The sequence below is a fragment of the Phoenix dactylifera genome, chromosome 7, assembly GCF_009389715.1.
Source record: "Phoenix dactylifera cultivar Barhee BC4 chromosome 7, palm_55x_up_171113_PBpolish2nd_filt_p, whole genome shotgun sequence".
NCBI lineage: Eukaryota > Viridiplantae > Streptophyta > Magnoliopsida > Arecales > Arecaceae > Phoenix > Phoenix dactylifera.
In genome coordinates this window covers 5,430,525-5,445,078 of record NC_052398.1, presented here as the reverse complement: position 1 = coordinate 5,445,078, position 14,554 = coordinate 5,430,525, and the positions used below count along the sequence as shown (strand labels likewise).

Sequence of the window (14,554 nt, the reverse complement as noted above, 5' to 3'; positions counted from 1 at the left end):
GCCATTTATTTCCATCTCCTTCGGACCAAAAGATAAAATTACGCACAGTGAGAATCTTCATTGCAAATGGTAAAAATCCGTAGAAAAATTAGTTGGGGGGTGGCTCGGGCTCGTGAAGAGGGAAGGATCGAAGACGGTGGTCGGAAGCAGACACCAAAAAAAAAAGAGAGGGGGAGTTGGTGGCGTGTCAACGTATCATATCCCATGCAGACGGAGCAAATGCTAGCCGATTACCTGCACAAAAAGTTTGTGTTTGCGGCCTCTGCACATCCCAAGGCAGCTAGTTAAGATGTGATACACCCCTTTCGAATCTTCTCCGCACCCAAAGAGTGATAAATTTACGAACCACCTAATTGCAAATGATTGGAAAATTTCACAAGGTTCAAGGATTAGAATACGGGGGGCCAAAATTTCGCATAAAAACGACTTAAAATCTTATTTCATATAGGCTAAAGTCTTTATAAGCTGCCTTTTGATCTTTATTTACAGATATTGTTGGACACCCATGCATTGCTAAGCGAGATTACAATGTTAAAAGCAAATGGAAAAATTGTCAATTGTACCTCGTCATGGACCCTACGGAAAGCTATGTAACAACATTCACCAATTTGACATGGCAGCTAATCAAGGAACCCACCTACGAGCTAATTACGCCTTAAAATGTTGTTCGTGAAGCTTGTTGTTTAAGGCATCGCCTCGATCTTTGTTGTTCTTTCTCAAGAATATTTTTGTCCCCACACCCTTCAAGTCTCTGATGGTTTTGCATGCATAATGTCAGTCTTCGTTTGTGCTTGATTCTACATTTACTAACAAACTTACTAGTTGGCTATCTCTAGCATTTGCAGCAAATTGGAGTTGCATTATTGTTCATTTGATGACCGAATGATCGGTCCCCCTCTTCATTTATTGATAATTTGATGACTGAATGATCGCCCCTCCCCCCCCCCCCCCCCCCCCCCCACCCCCAATATATATATATATATATATATAAGAGTTAAGCTAAAATTTAAGGTCAACTTTGATGGCAGTGTCAAGGATAGAGATAGTAGGGATGGAACTGGGTTAATGATCCAAGGTCTAAACTTGAGACTGATTACAGTGGATGAGTCACTAATTTTTGATGTCTCAATTTCGGAAGCAAAGCTTAGGGCGACTTAGGTCGATGTTATCTATGCAAGACAAGTATTGAAGGCCAACTGGCTGGATCCAAAGTCAGAGAGGTTTGAGGGGGGGACTCACTCGCTCTCACTTGATATCTAGAAAAGCTCGTGAAAGTGTGCTTTCTGGACATATCTACTATGAGATGGATAGTATAGCCGATTGGGTTGATATTTTTATGGCGGAGCATTTACAAAAGTATTTAGGACCAACTTGTCAGTTGTCCCGATTGCTTTTTATGATATTATGTTTTCTAATCTTATGAAATGTATCCATATTAGATATGCATGAACCATCTATTTTATAAAAGAGAAAAGCATTGTCATGGGGTTTCCTTGAGCATGAAGTTTCCATTCTACTCTTAACAAACCATAAATCAACCTGGTTTGTAATACTTGGGGAAATTAATAAGCTGGCATAATTTTATCACGCTTGAGAGGAAGGAAATAAAAAAAAAAAATCCGGGAAGCAAGCTAGCTACCTAGGCTTTTTGTTAAGTAATAGGCTGTCCTTTTAAACTTTATGGTCCCAAACCATCATAAAATTTTCGTACATTACTTTGTCTCTAGCTCCCTCACGCTGCGACCACATTAGGGGGAGTATATTCTAATAAAGCCAAGCCAGATGCTTCCCTCTAAGAAGGATGTCGACATTGGATGCCCTGCATGCTGCTGTCTGGTGACGTCGACAGGTGTGGTGGTTTCGCCGTCTGCAAGTCTACTACTAAGATATACGCCCTCGATATATTGATTTTCTCAAATGTATGCTTTGCTAATAACTATTCCTGGCTTCTCCAATAATTCGCTGAATAATATTCAATCCAAACCTACTGCATGCAAAGTAAAAATTATGTGTATGTGTTGACATATAAAACTTATAGAGGGTGTAGCATTAAGGGTAAATCTTTCCTTTTTGTTTTTCTTAATAACTAAAAGCCCCACTAAAACATAGGTATCAAAACACACGTCATGTAGCCACTCTGCCTCTGACAAGAGATCCCCACCACCGGATATCCAAGGAAACTATTTTCAACTTAGCTCCTTACAATTGGTTGGAAGCAGGTATTTGGATTTTCCTTCCCTTTTCCCTGTTATAAACTCTCTCCATTCTCGGCATTTTCAAACGTTCCGGTGATGATGGCTAGAGTTCTACGGGCCAGCAGTTTCCATTCTCATGGTGGTCAGAGTAGAGCTGGTCATGAGCTAGACTTGAACACAAAAATATCAAATTACAAGAAGGCCTAGTCCGAAGTCTGATCAAAAATGAATAAAGTTTAGGCCTCAGATTCAACCTGTGAAGAGCTTTGGTGGCCAATATGATATATTATTATATAATATCTTCCAATCTAATTTACTTCTGAAGCTTTGTCGCTAGTCCTATAGTACTAAATACCGAGTAGTTAATATTTACAAATTTTAAGAATATGAATATAAGTAGTATCAAGGCCATTTTTGCTATTTTATTTTGACAAAAGAGTGCCTACTTTGTATAAGAAGATCATCAAGAGGTCTATCACCTACATGTGCATGGTTCTTGCTGTGGAGGTGAAGTCATTATATGGCCTTATTTGATTAGAACACGTCCAACTCGAAAGAGACCATCACCAGTTAAAAGCTAAGCCGCGCATAATTGGCAATGAACTTGAGCCACATAAAAACAAATGGCTTGTTGAAAGAACTTATCAGTTATCACCGGAGTGAGCACTGCAACAAAAGAGCTACTACAGGTACTTATAGCTACCTTAATAGCTGAAAAAATTGTCGCAAGTAATGGGTTATAACTCGAAAACAAGAAGGAAAAGCATCACCAAAATTTTCATAAATGTTGTATATCTTCTTACCCAAGTAAATAAATAGATGGATAAAACTATAGTTTGTATTTGAAGCGTTGGGATTATCAACTGCTTGGCTCTTTACTGATGGCCTTGTACCCTGCCTTGAGGTTTAGTGGGTTGTCAACTTGCGTGGCTGCTCTTTCGGTTAAGCATGTCTTGATGCAAGGAAACACATGCAATGGTGCGAGATCCCAGGACCTTTTATTTATTTTCATAGTATTATACAGGATAATGGGGAGATTTGTTTGCCCAAATCCTACTTACTTGCCACCTCTAATCCTCCATCCGGGCGTTCCTACTCCCACTGCCAAAAGCTCGCGACTTCCAAGGAAGTGAAGTCGCTTGTTGCTCCTTATAAAAAGAACTACGTACGAAAAGCAGGAAAAGATACGAGAAAAAAAAGAGAGCAGCATTGATGGATCGACAAGGCATATGATCTACTTATTGCTTGGGGGAACGTCATTCTCAAAAGATATTTTAAATACCAGAAAGACACAAAAATCTAAGTGTAATATGATCACTGCATGCTGCTTCTTTTTTTTTCTTTTTTTTTTAATGCCACGGCTGTAAACACTATCGTGGCATGAATACAATCAATAAAATTTATTGAAAAAAAAATGACGAAGCGGTGGAGAAGAGGTCTTCTGGTGTGTCCAGAAGATCTTTTCGGAGTGTTGGGCCGTAAAGAAGGCAATCCAGTCGGCGGTCCTGTTCGTCTTCCGATACATATGTGCATCCTGAAAGGCGCTACAATCCCCCATCATCCAATAAATGTCGCAGAGCAAAGTGTTTCCATCCCCTCTCCTTCTCTCATCTTCTGTCTACTCGATCATCGTGGTTAAGTCTCCTTTAAGAAAAATGCGCTCAACTCTCAGTACCTCTCTCACATAGGTGATACCCTTCCATGCTGCCCTGAGCTTCGCTCCTATGGCTATCAATCCAACGATGCATCACCCCCAAGCATCAATTAGCCTTGAGTCCTGACTCCTAATCACAAAGCCCACACTAGTTCTGTCTTCATCACCGAGAGTGTTATCATCGAAGTTCACCTTAAGATGGTTAGAGGATGAGGGTGAGGGCTCTCAAGAGGCATGGTCGAAGGGTGAGGGCTCCCAATAGATAAAGAATTAAGCGAAAACTATTATATTTAATCATGAATTTTTTTTACGGAATTTGTCTCTCAGCAATTTTTATGTTAGAAATAACATATTGTTGATTAGACCACGAATTAAAAATATTTAAAAAACTATATTGCTCTTTCTCAAGGTCCGATCGGCCTTCTTCTAAACCGAATTAATCTCAACCAATCCACTTACCATCCGTGATCACAAGGTCCCGTTGTTGTATCAAGGACGAAGAGGGATCCCTTCTATATAAGAGAGAGAGAGAGAGAGATACCAACAAAGGCCTCGTGGTGTCCTAATCTAATGCGATGTACCTCTTCCTAGTGAAAAATACGGTGTACCTCCTATGGAGCAGCATCCATGCAAAACGTGGTCCCAATGACCGCTGTTTTCACCCAAGAGAACGTAGTAAAAGACATTAGATCCATGGCAGTGTACTCCACATCCGTAACACTTTATATAAAAAATATAAAATATATAAATAAATTTATTTCAATCTACCAACTTAAGTTTTTGAAATAAAAATAATTTTAATACAGTATCAAAGCAGGAGTCCCGAATTCAAATTGTCTATGCTCATTTATTAAGAAAAAATCCGGCCCACATACTAGAAAGAGTATAAAAAATATAAAATATATAAATAAATTTATTTTATTCTACTAGCTTAAGTTTTTGGGCAAAGTTATTTTTTTCTGGTTTCATTTAGTAACTTGAATTCCTCCTCTTCTTTTCCTTCAAAAGCCTGACAGCCTACGGGTACCACGGATCTTAATACTGCGTATGGACAATGTTGGACCAATGCTTCTTGGAATTTGTAACGCATAGTGGACAAATATGGGGCCACAATAATTTTAAGGGAATGATTTTAGCTTGCAACGGGGCCGGGGAACCCATGTTTGGTCAATTTATATTCTGTGAGACCGATTTGGCCTTTCTTTATCTGAGTTAAACTGACAGAAAACAAAAATAAAAGAGAAAGGTACATACTTCCTAAAAATTGCTTGCGTAGTATATATATATATATATGTGTGTGTATATATATATATATTGGTAAATCGGGCTTTTATATTCTTTGACTCTTCTTGAAGCGAGATTTTGCATATGCATGCTCCCAAGAACTGAAATTTATGAATATGTCCCACCATTAACATATAATTTGGATTAGAACCTTGGTTTTCTTTTGAGAAAGAGACTTGTGGTTAAATGTTTTTCCTCCAAAAGAGAAGTACGGCCACATATTGGTCTATCATTTTATTCCTTCAGGCTATATTTTGCATATATGTGTATGTATATATATATATATATATTTAATTAGAAGGAGGTTAATTGTTTGTTTAAACTTGGAAGAGTGAATATCACACATATACACCACTGATGCACAATTTGAATACATTTGTAAAAATCTTCAAGCATGCATGATACTGACTAAATAATCAAGGATAACTTAACTTTACGCCATCCAGACTAAGATTTAAATGAAGAAAATGTATGTAAAATAAAAGAAGGGTTATACATGCAAATTTTGAAATTTGGTAAGGTCTTTACGTGCAGAAATTCGAAAAAGTGTTAGTTTTTGAATTAAAAAAAAAAAAAGCAATTTGGATGCATGTGGTGTTCATTTAGGCATTTAACATTATGATTGTAGACTCTTTTTTCTTTTTTGCTATCCCCCATGTTCTTCAAAATTCAATTGGATGATGATCAAGTCAAATGGTAACCTCTTCTTTAATCTTGACTAGGTTACTCTGAATACATATTTCAACTCGAATGACTAAGGAACCTATATTTAGTCTGTAAGTGTTGCCCTCAGCTCAGCCGAAGCTCCCAACATGAAAAGTAGTCCATGTACTAATTTCATGGTCAGATGACCATCATGGTTGGGGTGGGGGAAGAAAATCCCAAAATACCAGCTTGGCCAAGTGGTCCAGTGTGGGTTGAGATGGCCCGGGTTTCAGATTCCATTGCCCTTACAAAGGGGTGCAATCGTCCAAGAACTATAGCACCATTGCTCATCACAATGGGAACCTCAAATCTCTGGCTTAGGCATATTCCGAACGCCATGGAGTGAAGATTTTTACTTCACTTGCTGCAGAGTTTTCAAATCTCACGGGGTACATGGGCAATGGATCAGATCGAAATGCGAGCCCAATTGGTCGCAACCAGATGTCTTGAGTTAACTAAGCCCAAGCAAATGATGGGACAGGCCTGGATCGACGTAAAACTTGTCTCTGGAGGCCAGGCCACTTGAGCCTGCTAACCAAAGGCCCGATCTCATTTGAGACAGGACAAAGATCCAGGATGGTGAAGAGAAACTTAGGCCAACTTGAATGGCATATGGAATTCTGGCCTTTAATATCTCGCTCAAAATAATTTGGCATATCTTAAGATAGAGCCATTTATCAACCAAGATGAAAACTTTGATGTTCACTTGGAGTTCTCAACACCGTCAGTTGGGCCCTAAAACAACATCTACTAACTAAGGCCCAACAGTTCAGGATATCTACGGCACCAAAAAAAAAAAAAAACCATATCATCATATATGAGGGCCCTTATGGTATTGCCTTTTTTTTAATTTTCAAAAAACTCAAAAGAAATGAATTAGACTGATACGACAAGAATGTAGAAACCCTCTTGTTTTTAAGTTGTTTGAAAAATTTTTAGGTGGCAATTGTTGACCCAAATGAGATCACTAAAATAATATTAGATTATTAGTGATTCTTATCTCAGAGTAATCTGATATTTGATGACTTAAAATTATTGTGTTTGATATGCTATGTACCAGTAATTACGAATTTCTAGATATCCATGAATCACCAGACGCGACGATCCTTCTCCAAAGAGTGAGTTCTTCTTACCCTCTTTTTTGAGAGGGAGAGAATGGCGAGGCACTGCCGTCACCAAGTTAATGAAAGGGATTAAACGATGAGATTTAGAAATTAGTGAAAACTAGTGGAGATGTGCGCATATTCTACGAAGTTTCTTGGATAAATGGAATTCAGGATCATTTTGCATCTAGATGTCTATTGGCATCTCTTTGGATCTATGTCGAATCCAAATAGTTAGAAAATGATCGGATGATTATATATGGTCATGATATGTTCATTGGCATGACAGATATTTATTATGGGACTCATGATGTTGTCCTATAGTTAGGAGATTACATGCCATCGACATATTTAGAACGAACCTATCTTACAAATTCTAGTTATCAATTATCATGCTTAAGATGTTTATTTTAAAAGCATATGTCAAATTGAATAAAAACCAATCATGTTTTTTAAGAACGCAAAAGGAGACTATTGAGTGAAGTCAAAACATTGGGCTTGACAGGGTCGCTAACATGGCTTTGGGTCGATAGTTTGGACATAGCCCAAGGGCATCCAATAATGTGAAGATCAACTTAAATGAATTTTTAACGTGCATCTTATTTGTCAAAGCTAGGTATTATTAAGTATTACATGAATAACACCCAACATCAGTCAGATCTCTCCATTGATTTGAGAAGATTCAAACTTCCCCAATGTTCATGCGTCCAGGACCATGTGAATCAGGTATTATACGTGTATTGGCTTTTCACCATTTTAACAATTCTCCATGCACCCACTTGTCAAGGACAACCAAGTCTCAAGAGATAGTGAGGTCTTTCAGGCCAAGCATGTCTTTAGAAAGGCTAACAAAGCTGCGGATTGAGTGGCCGTCTATGTGGCCAGTCATACTGGGCTCATTTTATGAGCCAGAAAGAAAAAGTTGCCTCGAGTTCGAAAAAGAGAAATTATTTCCTACACTGCATGCACTATATAGCTGTGCATGCTACTACCACATACAACCCACACGTTCTTATAGACTCCATTCATCAAGCACGTATCTCGGTGTATTGTTATAAAAATGAGTGGTTACAATTGGCTGCACACACGACAACACGGTACATGCAGTGTAGAAATAATTTTTCGCTGCAGGACCTTAGTTTGCTTCTGGCCGTCTCCAGGATTTTGACTGCCGGGTGCCTTTGAGAAGAGACCAACAAAGACCCCGCACCTCCCTCCTCTCCAAGAAGCCCACCGTGGTCCATGGACAGTCTTGGTCAAACCTTTGGATATATAACAAAATAGTACGATCTATAACACCGGCACAAAATCTTACCACCCTAATTTCATTAGGCCCAGCAATCCAACGGCCCAAAAAGATACTTGTCTTTGTGCACATCCAGACCGCACTCTCCATCACCTTCGCCCACGGCTCGCCGTTTGGCGTCAAGACGCGATTCGTTTCTCCACCGCTGTTCCTTCGTTGACTTTTATTAAAATTCATCGACAACTAATAGTTATGAAGACTCGTGAAATTGATTCCTGCCACGTGGCGTTCAGCCGCTCGAGCGGCGACATGGAGGACCCGCCATCAAAACAACCATTATTATAGAGGCATCCTCCCGGCGAAACTACTCCTTTATCGTGGACCGTCTGATCGATCTAGCCACGATCCGACTGCTAGACTCGCTCACCGGCAAATCCCGGTCTCTTGGACCCTTCCGTTTTGGTAAGAGCTCGATTTCAAAAAGCCAACGGCTCGCGTGTCCCCACCCCCCATCCATTGTCAGCATCCGCATTTTCTCCACGCTTTTCTCGCGATATATCACCATGGGTTTATTATCGTCGCCACAACCACTCGGTTTCTCTCGAGGCAAATTGGAGCCAGTGTAATATAAATTTTCGTGTACAGCCCAATAAATTCTTTGCTCTAATCCATGCAAAAAATATCTAGAAGATATCAAAAAAAGAAAAATTAGATATTTTAATTTTGTCTTTCTTTTTACTTAATAATTTCAAGGTTGACTTAGGATTTGGTTGGTTCTATGAAATTTAAGAAAAAATAAAATATATAAAAAAATAGTTATATTTTCAAATGTAAACCTTTTAAATGCCGGAGCACATTATATATATATATATATATATATATATATATATATATATATATATATATATATATATATATATATATATATATATATCAAAAATGGGCAATGCTTATGTAAAAGTCCAAACACCGGAGGATCTTTTGGAAGAGGAGTCCGCCAGCTTCTCCGTGGACAAAATGTGGAGTCGTTCCTTTCACAATTTAAAACTATGGACTTCGATTTCATCAGAACCGTCCGATCGAAAGACACCTTTTGTTTTTTGGGTACAACATCTAAAGACACCTTTGACTAAGAATCTTATGTCAGTTTTCCTAGCCGGTTTCTCCGGTCGCCCCTCTCCCCTTACAGCCCCCTCCATCTCCTCATTTTCTCAGCTACTCCAATCCGCTGTCTCCGCTCTTTCCTCTTATCTCTCTAGCGGTCGCCTTGGGTTCTTATACTTCCGATTTCGATCTTATAGGGTTACCCGGATCTTGTCGATTGCCGATGGCCGTTGATCTTACGGGTTCCGCAAAGATAGACGACAAGATCGCGATCCAGGAGGCGGCCTCTGCGGGACTCGGGAGCTTGGAGCACCTGGCCTTCCAGCTCTCTGACCAGAAATCGCCGACCGACTGCAAGGAGATCGCCGATCAGACGGTCTCCAAGTTCAAGAAGTTCATCTCGATCCTCAACCGTACCGGCCACGCCCGCTTTCGCAGGGGGCCGCCTTCCACCGCGCAGGCCCTGACCCTGGCCCCGGCGCCGCCGCAGTCGAAGCAGCCCCCGCCGCCTCTGCCGGCGCCCCAGGCCCTAAGCCTGGACTTCAACAAGACTAACCCGACCCAGCGCACCGGGGTCGCCGCCGTCCAATTCTCCAAGGAGAGCTTCATCATCTCCTCATTCCTCTCGTCGATCACCGGCGACGGAAGCGTCTCCAACGGCAAGCAGGGTTCGTCCCTCCTCCCTCCTGTCGGCCCCGCCGCCTCCGCCGTCAAGCCGCTGCTCTTGTCCTCCCACAAGAAGTGCCACGGCCATGCGCACTCCGAGGTAGCCACCGGAAAGTACGCTGCCTCCGGCGTTCGCTGCCACTGCTCCAAGAGTAGGTAACCCAAAAGCCCCTCTCTCCCGACTCCCGCGCACGCTAGCAACCTCATTGATCGGCGCTTGTTATCAAATACTCTCCCTCTTGTCTAACCTACGCATACTTTATAGCGGTAACAGGAAATCTCGGGTAAAGAGGACGATACGAGTGCCAGCGATAAGCTCGAGGATGGCCGATATCCCACCGGACGAATACTCGTGGCGGAAGTACGGACAGAAGCCGATCAAGGGCTGTCCATACCCCAGGTGACTATGCTTCGCTCTTCTCTGTCGTCCGATGAATTTTTATTCCTTGACGTGGTCTTCATCCGGTCCGTTCGTTTTTTTTTTCTTCTTCTAAATCCAGGGGATATTACAAGTGCAGCAGCGTCAGGGGGTGTCCGGCGAGGAAGCACGTGGAGAGGGCGCCGGACGACCCTTCGATGCTGATCGTAACATACGAGGGAGAGCACCAGCACACCCAGAACCCTGTCCCGCCGTCCGATAAACTCATGGGGGAGTCTTCTTGAGACGGGAGGAATGCCGAGATGCGTGATCAAGACCATACATCTCGTGTTCCCCTCAATGTGATGTCGTCCTGTGTCGCTTTTTTGCCCTTTTAAATGTCTTTTTTTTTTTTTTTGTTTGGTTTTGTAAAAAAATCCTGAGGAGATAAAGGAAAATTTTTGGGGTTGGAAATTCGAGTATTTGTGAACCAAAGATCGGTTGGGAACGGGGCCTTGGGATTGAAGTCCTTGTCCTCTTTCCGTGCTGTGATTGAAGCGGATTTGCGTTTTCGAGTCCGGTGTCGCGGGACCCATTGTAACGTTGCGAAGCGGTCAAAAGGAGGTTGGTCATGGTGGGCCCCTCCGTCCATCTGCCTTCGTTGACCGATGCCTGTCTGCCGCATTGGAGCGTCAGAAGGGTCCAAGTCCACGTGGGATGGCAATTTCAGACCGGCAGGTGTTGGAGTCGTGAGGGGTGGAGTTCAAGAACCGAGCAGGATGCATTTGTTACGAAAAATGAAATCTAATTAGGCGGATAGTTGTGAATAATGATACGTTTGCAATGACGGGACGCCATCATCAATGTTCAAATTTGGAATCTCTTATGCGAAGAGATATTAATCAACTGCTTGCTCGAAGCAAGATTATTTGTTAGACTCAACTTCTCTCGGAAAATTTCTCCACTCTAGTAATCCCCCCAAGTTATCATTTGTTCTCGAAGCCATGAGTTTCTACTCATATAACAAATTGTTGCTGGTTTCATCCGGGAAAAAAAAAAAAGCAAATAATTACCGGCGAGCAGCATAATTTTGGAACTTATTTGGTTTGCAAAAAGAAAAGAAAGAAAAGTATAATAATAAAAAAAAAATTATATTTGGTTGAAGTTTTCAAAGAAAAAAGATTTGAAAAAGTGGCTTTTCGATGAAAATAAGATTTTACATTTTATGAGAAAAAATCTATATAAAATATAAAAAAATCTAATTTCCATCAAATTGGAATTAGGATCGTATCTTTTCAAAAAAATGCTTTAAAATTTTTAAATGGAATAGGATAAGTTTTTTTTATTTATTAATGGTATATTATATATTTTACATAACTTTTTTAGAAAGGTAGATACTTAACTAAATATAAGTCGTCCTAAAATATGCTATATTTCCACGGTCAACTAAACATGCAAAAATTACTTGCTCACGCATCGACTTCCGAGAAAAAAATATTCTAACAAAAAAATTCTTCTCACAAACCAAACTAATCCTTAAATCATGCCAGGTGAGCACTAGACGAGGCGTTCGAGATGCCACACGTACATCTATCTTGTGGAAGCCGTGGACTCATGAAACTATTGGAATTAGAATTCGTGCAATCAGTTTTTAGGCACTTATGTCTAATATACTACTATATCTGTCCTTCAAGATCATAAACACCGATCATATTTTCAAGTCTGAACCCACCGGTATGCCAAGACACCCTAAAATATGTAGATTTATAAACCAATGCTCCTTTTGTATTACAGAACTAACTTTGAAATATGGTATAGCATGAATGTCAACCAGCATGAGGGTAGCTCAGCCATGCTTAAAAAAGTCTAAACTGCTGTGCAGTTAGACTTGTAAGTGAATAGTCATCCAAGCATAATGGATTAGGTTAACAACGTAGAATTTATGGTTTTATAAAGCTATGCTCTTTATGCATGCTTTTGACAGAGCGACAAAAAGAAAGAGAGTTGGAGGGATTTGCATCAGCAATAGTTTTAAGATGTGGTGGTAATATAATTACCAACCAACATGTGAGCGTAGGTCAACTTTGCTTTAAAAAGTGGAAATGATTGTGGCATTAGATTATAATTAAGTGAATAGTCAGCTAAGTGTAGTAATATAATATTATATAGGCAATTACAGGAACCTAGCTTAAACTATCATGCTGTAAAATTATCGATTTTACTATCGTTGACCCAAGAAGCTTCTGTCGATAAGCTGCTCCTTGGACCTTCCAATAGGCTTTCCGTGACGTAAAACCCGATATGGAGAATCTTCCAACGCCGAGCAAGAGATTGGCACTGGGATTATTCCAAGTGGAAGGAAATAATTATAGGCTTTGGAAGAACATATATAGGAGCAATGTTATATAACTGTAAGGACCCATACGGGCGTGTGTTTAGTTCCACATCGATTATTCGCTGGGTAGATCTTGGGTACCTATACAGGATGAAGGAACCCACATAATACCTTCTGGCTAGCCATTTTGGATGAGATCCTAGCTTGTTACAAATGGTATCAGAGCGGACACTGCAGCATGATTCTATTAGGGTTGACCAAGGGCCGATCGTGGTGTTTGTGATTAAATTTGAATGGATTTGAACCCTTAGCCTGATGAGGACGTGAAGACTCATGCAGGCGTGTGTTTAGTCCCGCATCGGTTATTCGCTGGGTAGATCTTGGATACTTATACAAGATCAAGAAATTCAAATAATACCTTCGAGCTAGCCATTTTGGATGAGGTCCTGAGTTGTTACAATAACAATACTCAGATTTTTGGAAGAAGAATCCATAATGGGCCCGTATGTAGAATATTATTCTTAAAGGCAGCTTGCAGTCTTAGTCTTCCACCTTCCATGTGCGTAATACATAATGATCACTTGATCACTTATTATAGTTAGCACTTGGTGAAGGGGACCCATTATTTATTTCCCCTTTTATGTATGCATTGCATTCATACCAAACGAAGATGTTTTCAATTGTTCTCCTTTGGAGCATTTGGCTTGAATCACCAGTAAATTAAAATAAATTTTTTTGCATGAATAACCTTTTAAATATCGAATTTTGCATGAATATCTTTTCAAAATTAATATTTACATATATCCCTCATAAATACTTATTTTGTTATTTTACATTTTTTATCCTTACTTTTGTATATGCACTCATGCCATCTAACACCATTAAGAAATTAACGGTTTCAAATTAAAATGACTAAAATATTCTTAATAGGTAGATATCCCAAAAAAAACATTTATAAGGCGATCGTGATAGAAACCAACAAAATAATTTCAAAATTTTATTTTATTTTTAATTAAAATAAATATGCTTTTTATTAACCGTGTTAGAAGAACCATTATATTAGGAGTATTTGTGCAAAAAAAAGTGTTTGATAAGGATACAGGAATAAATATAAATTTGAAGAGAGTATTCATGCAAACTTAAATTTTTAGAACGGTAATTATGTAACAAAAAGCCTATTAAAGTAACTATAATATGAAAAGCTCCACCATTCAACTTCGTCCTCGTCTTTTCCTTGTGTTCTAAATTCCATATCCGTTGTCCTTTCTCCACGGCTATCCGAACTTAAACCAATAAATAGGCGGTGTAATTAAAAGATCTCCAATCCTATAGAGAAACGTGGGAAGAACTACTTGATGGCAAGAAGCAGGCGAGATTGGCTCTGGAGTCGAATTCTGGAGCCTGACCCAAACTGAGCCAAGCTAGTTCAGGGTAATTTCATCTGTTGGCCTGAGAGCACTCTGGATGTGAGATTACGGCCAAGCTAGTTCTTGGTTTAGTCTCTGGTTCGGCCCCATTCCCATGAAGGAATGTTTATAGAGACTAGTAATGGCAATCCCTATAGCCCTTGGGTTGTTGGAGGTTGGAGTACTTTATTGCATGTTTTTAATCCCTCTAATATTTATATAGTTCCTATCTCCAAGCTCCATATCACTCCTAATTCTCACCTCAGAAGATGTCGGGCTAGAACAATTTGATAGCAAAAACTTCCTAACTTTGAGATGTCATTGCATGGAGAACCAATACGCCGTTGGCCCACCCGAAGCTCATCATGCAATGGACAACATATGGTTCTCTCTCACCCATGCTAACTGATCGAGAAAGACCTGAAGCTTCATGGTTGGTGACCGAGATTTATCATGTCAAGTGACAGACAGCTACGCAAGATATCAAATGTAAGAGTT

General features: G+C 40.0%; 1 protein-coding gene across 2 annotated transcripts; it reads left to right on the top strand.

Moving 5' to 3' along the window:
- The first annotated feature begins 9,207 nt into the window (after positions 1 to 9,207).
- On the top strand, positions 9,208 to 10,789 carry LOC103707065 (WRKY transcription factor WRKY51-like). Of its 2 annotated transcripts, none has more exons than XM_008791418.3 (3): positions 9,208 to 10,113; positions 10,232 to 10,357; positions 10,458 to 10,789. In XM_008791418.3, the coding sequence occupies exons 1-3, from the start codon at positions 9,515 to 9,517 to the stop codon at positions 10,618 to 10,620; spliced, it is 888 nt and encodes a 295-aa protein (XP_008789640.2). In that variant the 5' UTR covers positions 9,208 to 9,514; the 3' UTR covers positions 10,621 to 10,789. The 2 variants fall into 2 exon arrangements, with proteins under 2 accessions (XP_008789640.2, XP_008789639.2); XM_008791417.3 differs by having other exon boundaries at positions 9,296 to 10,113; positions 10,223 to 10,357.
- Positions 10,790 to 14,554: the final 3,765 nt, after the last annotated feature.

Bases quoted from the DNA above. Each gene is read 5' to 3' on its own strand.
- LOC103707065 (XM_008791417.3), top strand. From the start codon at position 9,515: ATGGCCGTTGATCTTACGGGTTCCGCAAAGATAGACGACAAGATCGCG. The intron at 10,114-10,222 runs GTAACCCAAAAG...CATACTTTATAG, and splicing joins TGCCACTGCTCCAAGAGTAG to CGGTAACAGGAAATCTCGGG. The intron at 10,358-10,457 runs GTGACTATGCTT...TTCTAAATCCAG, and splicing joins AAGGGCTGTCCATACCCCAG to GGGATATTACAAGTGCAGCA.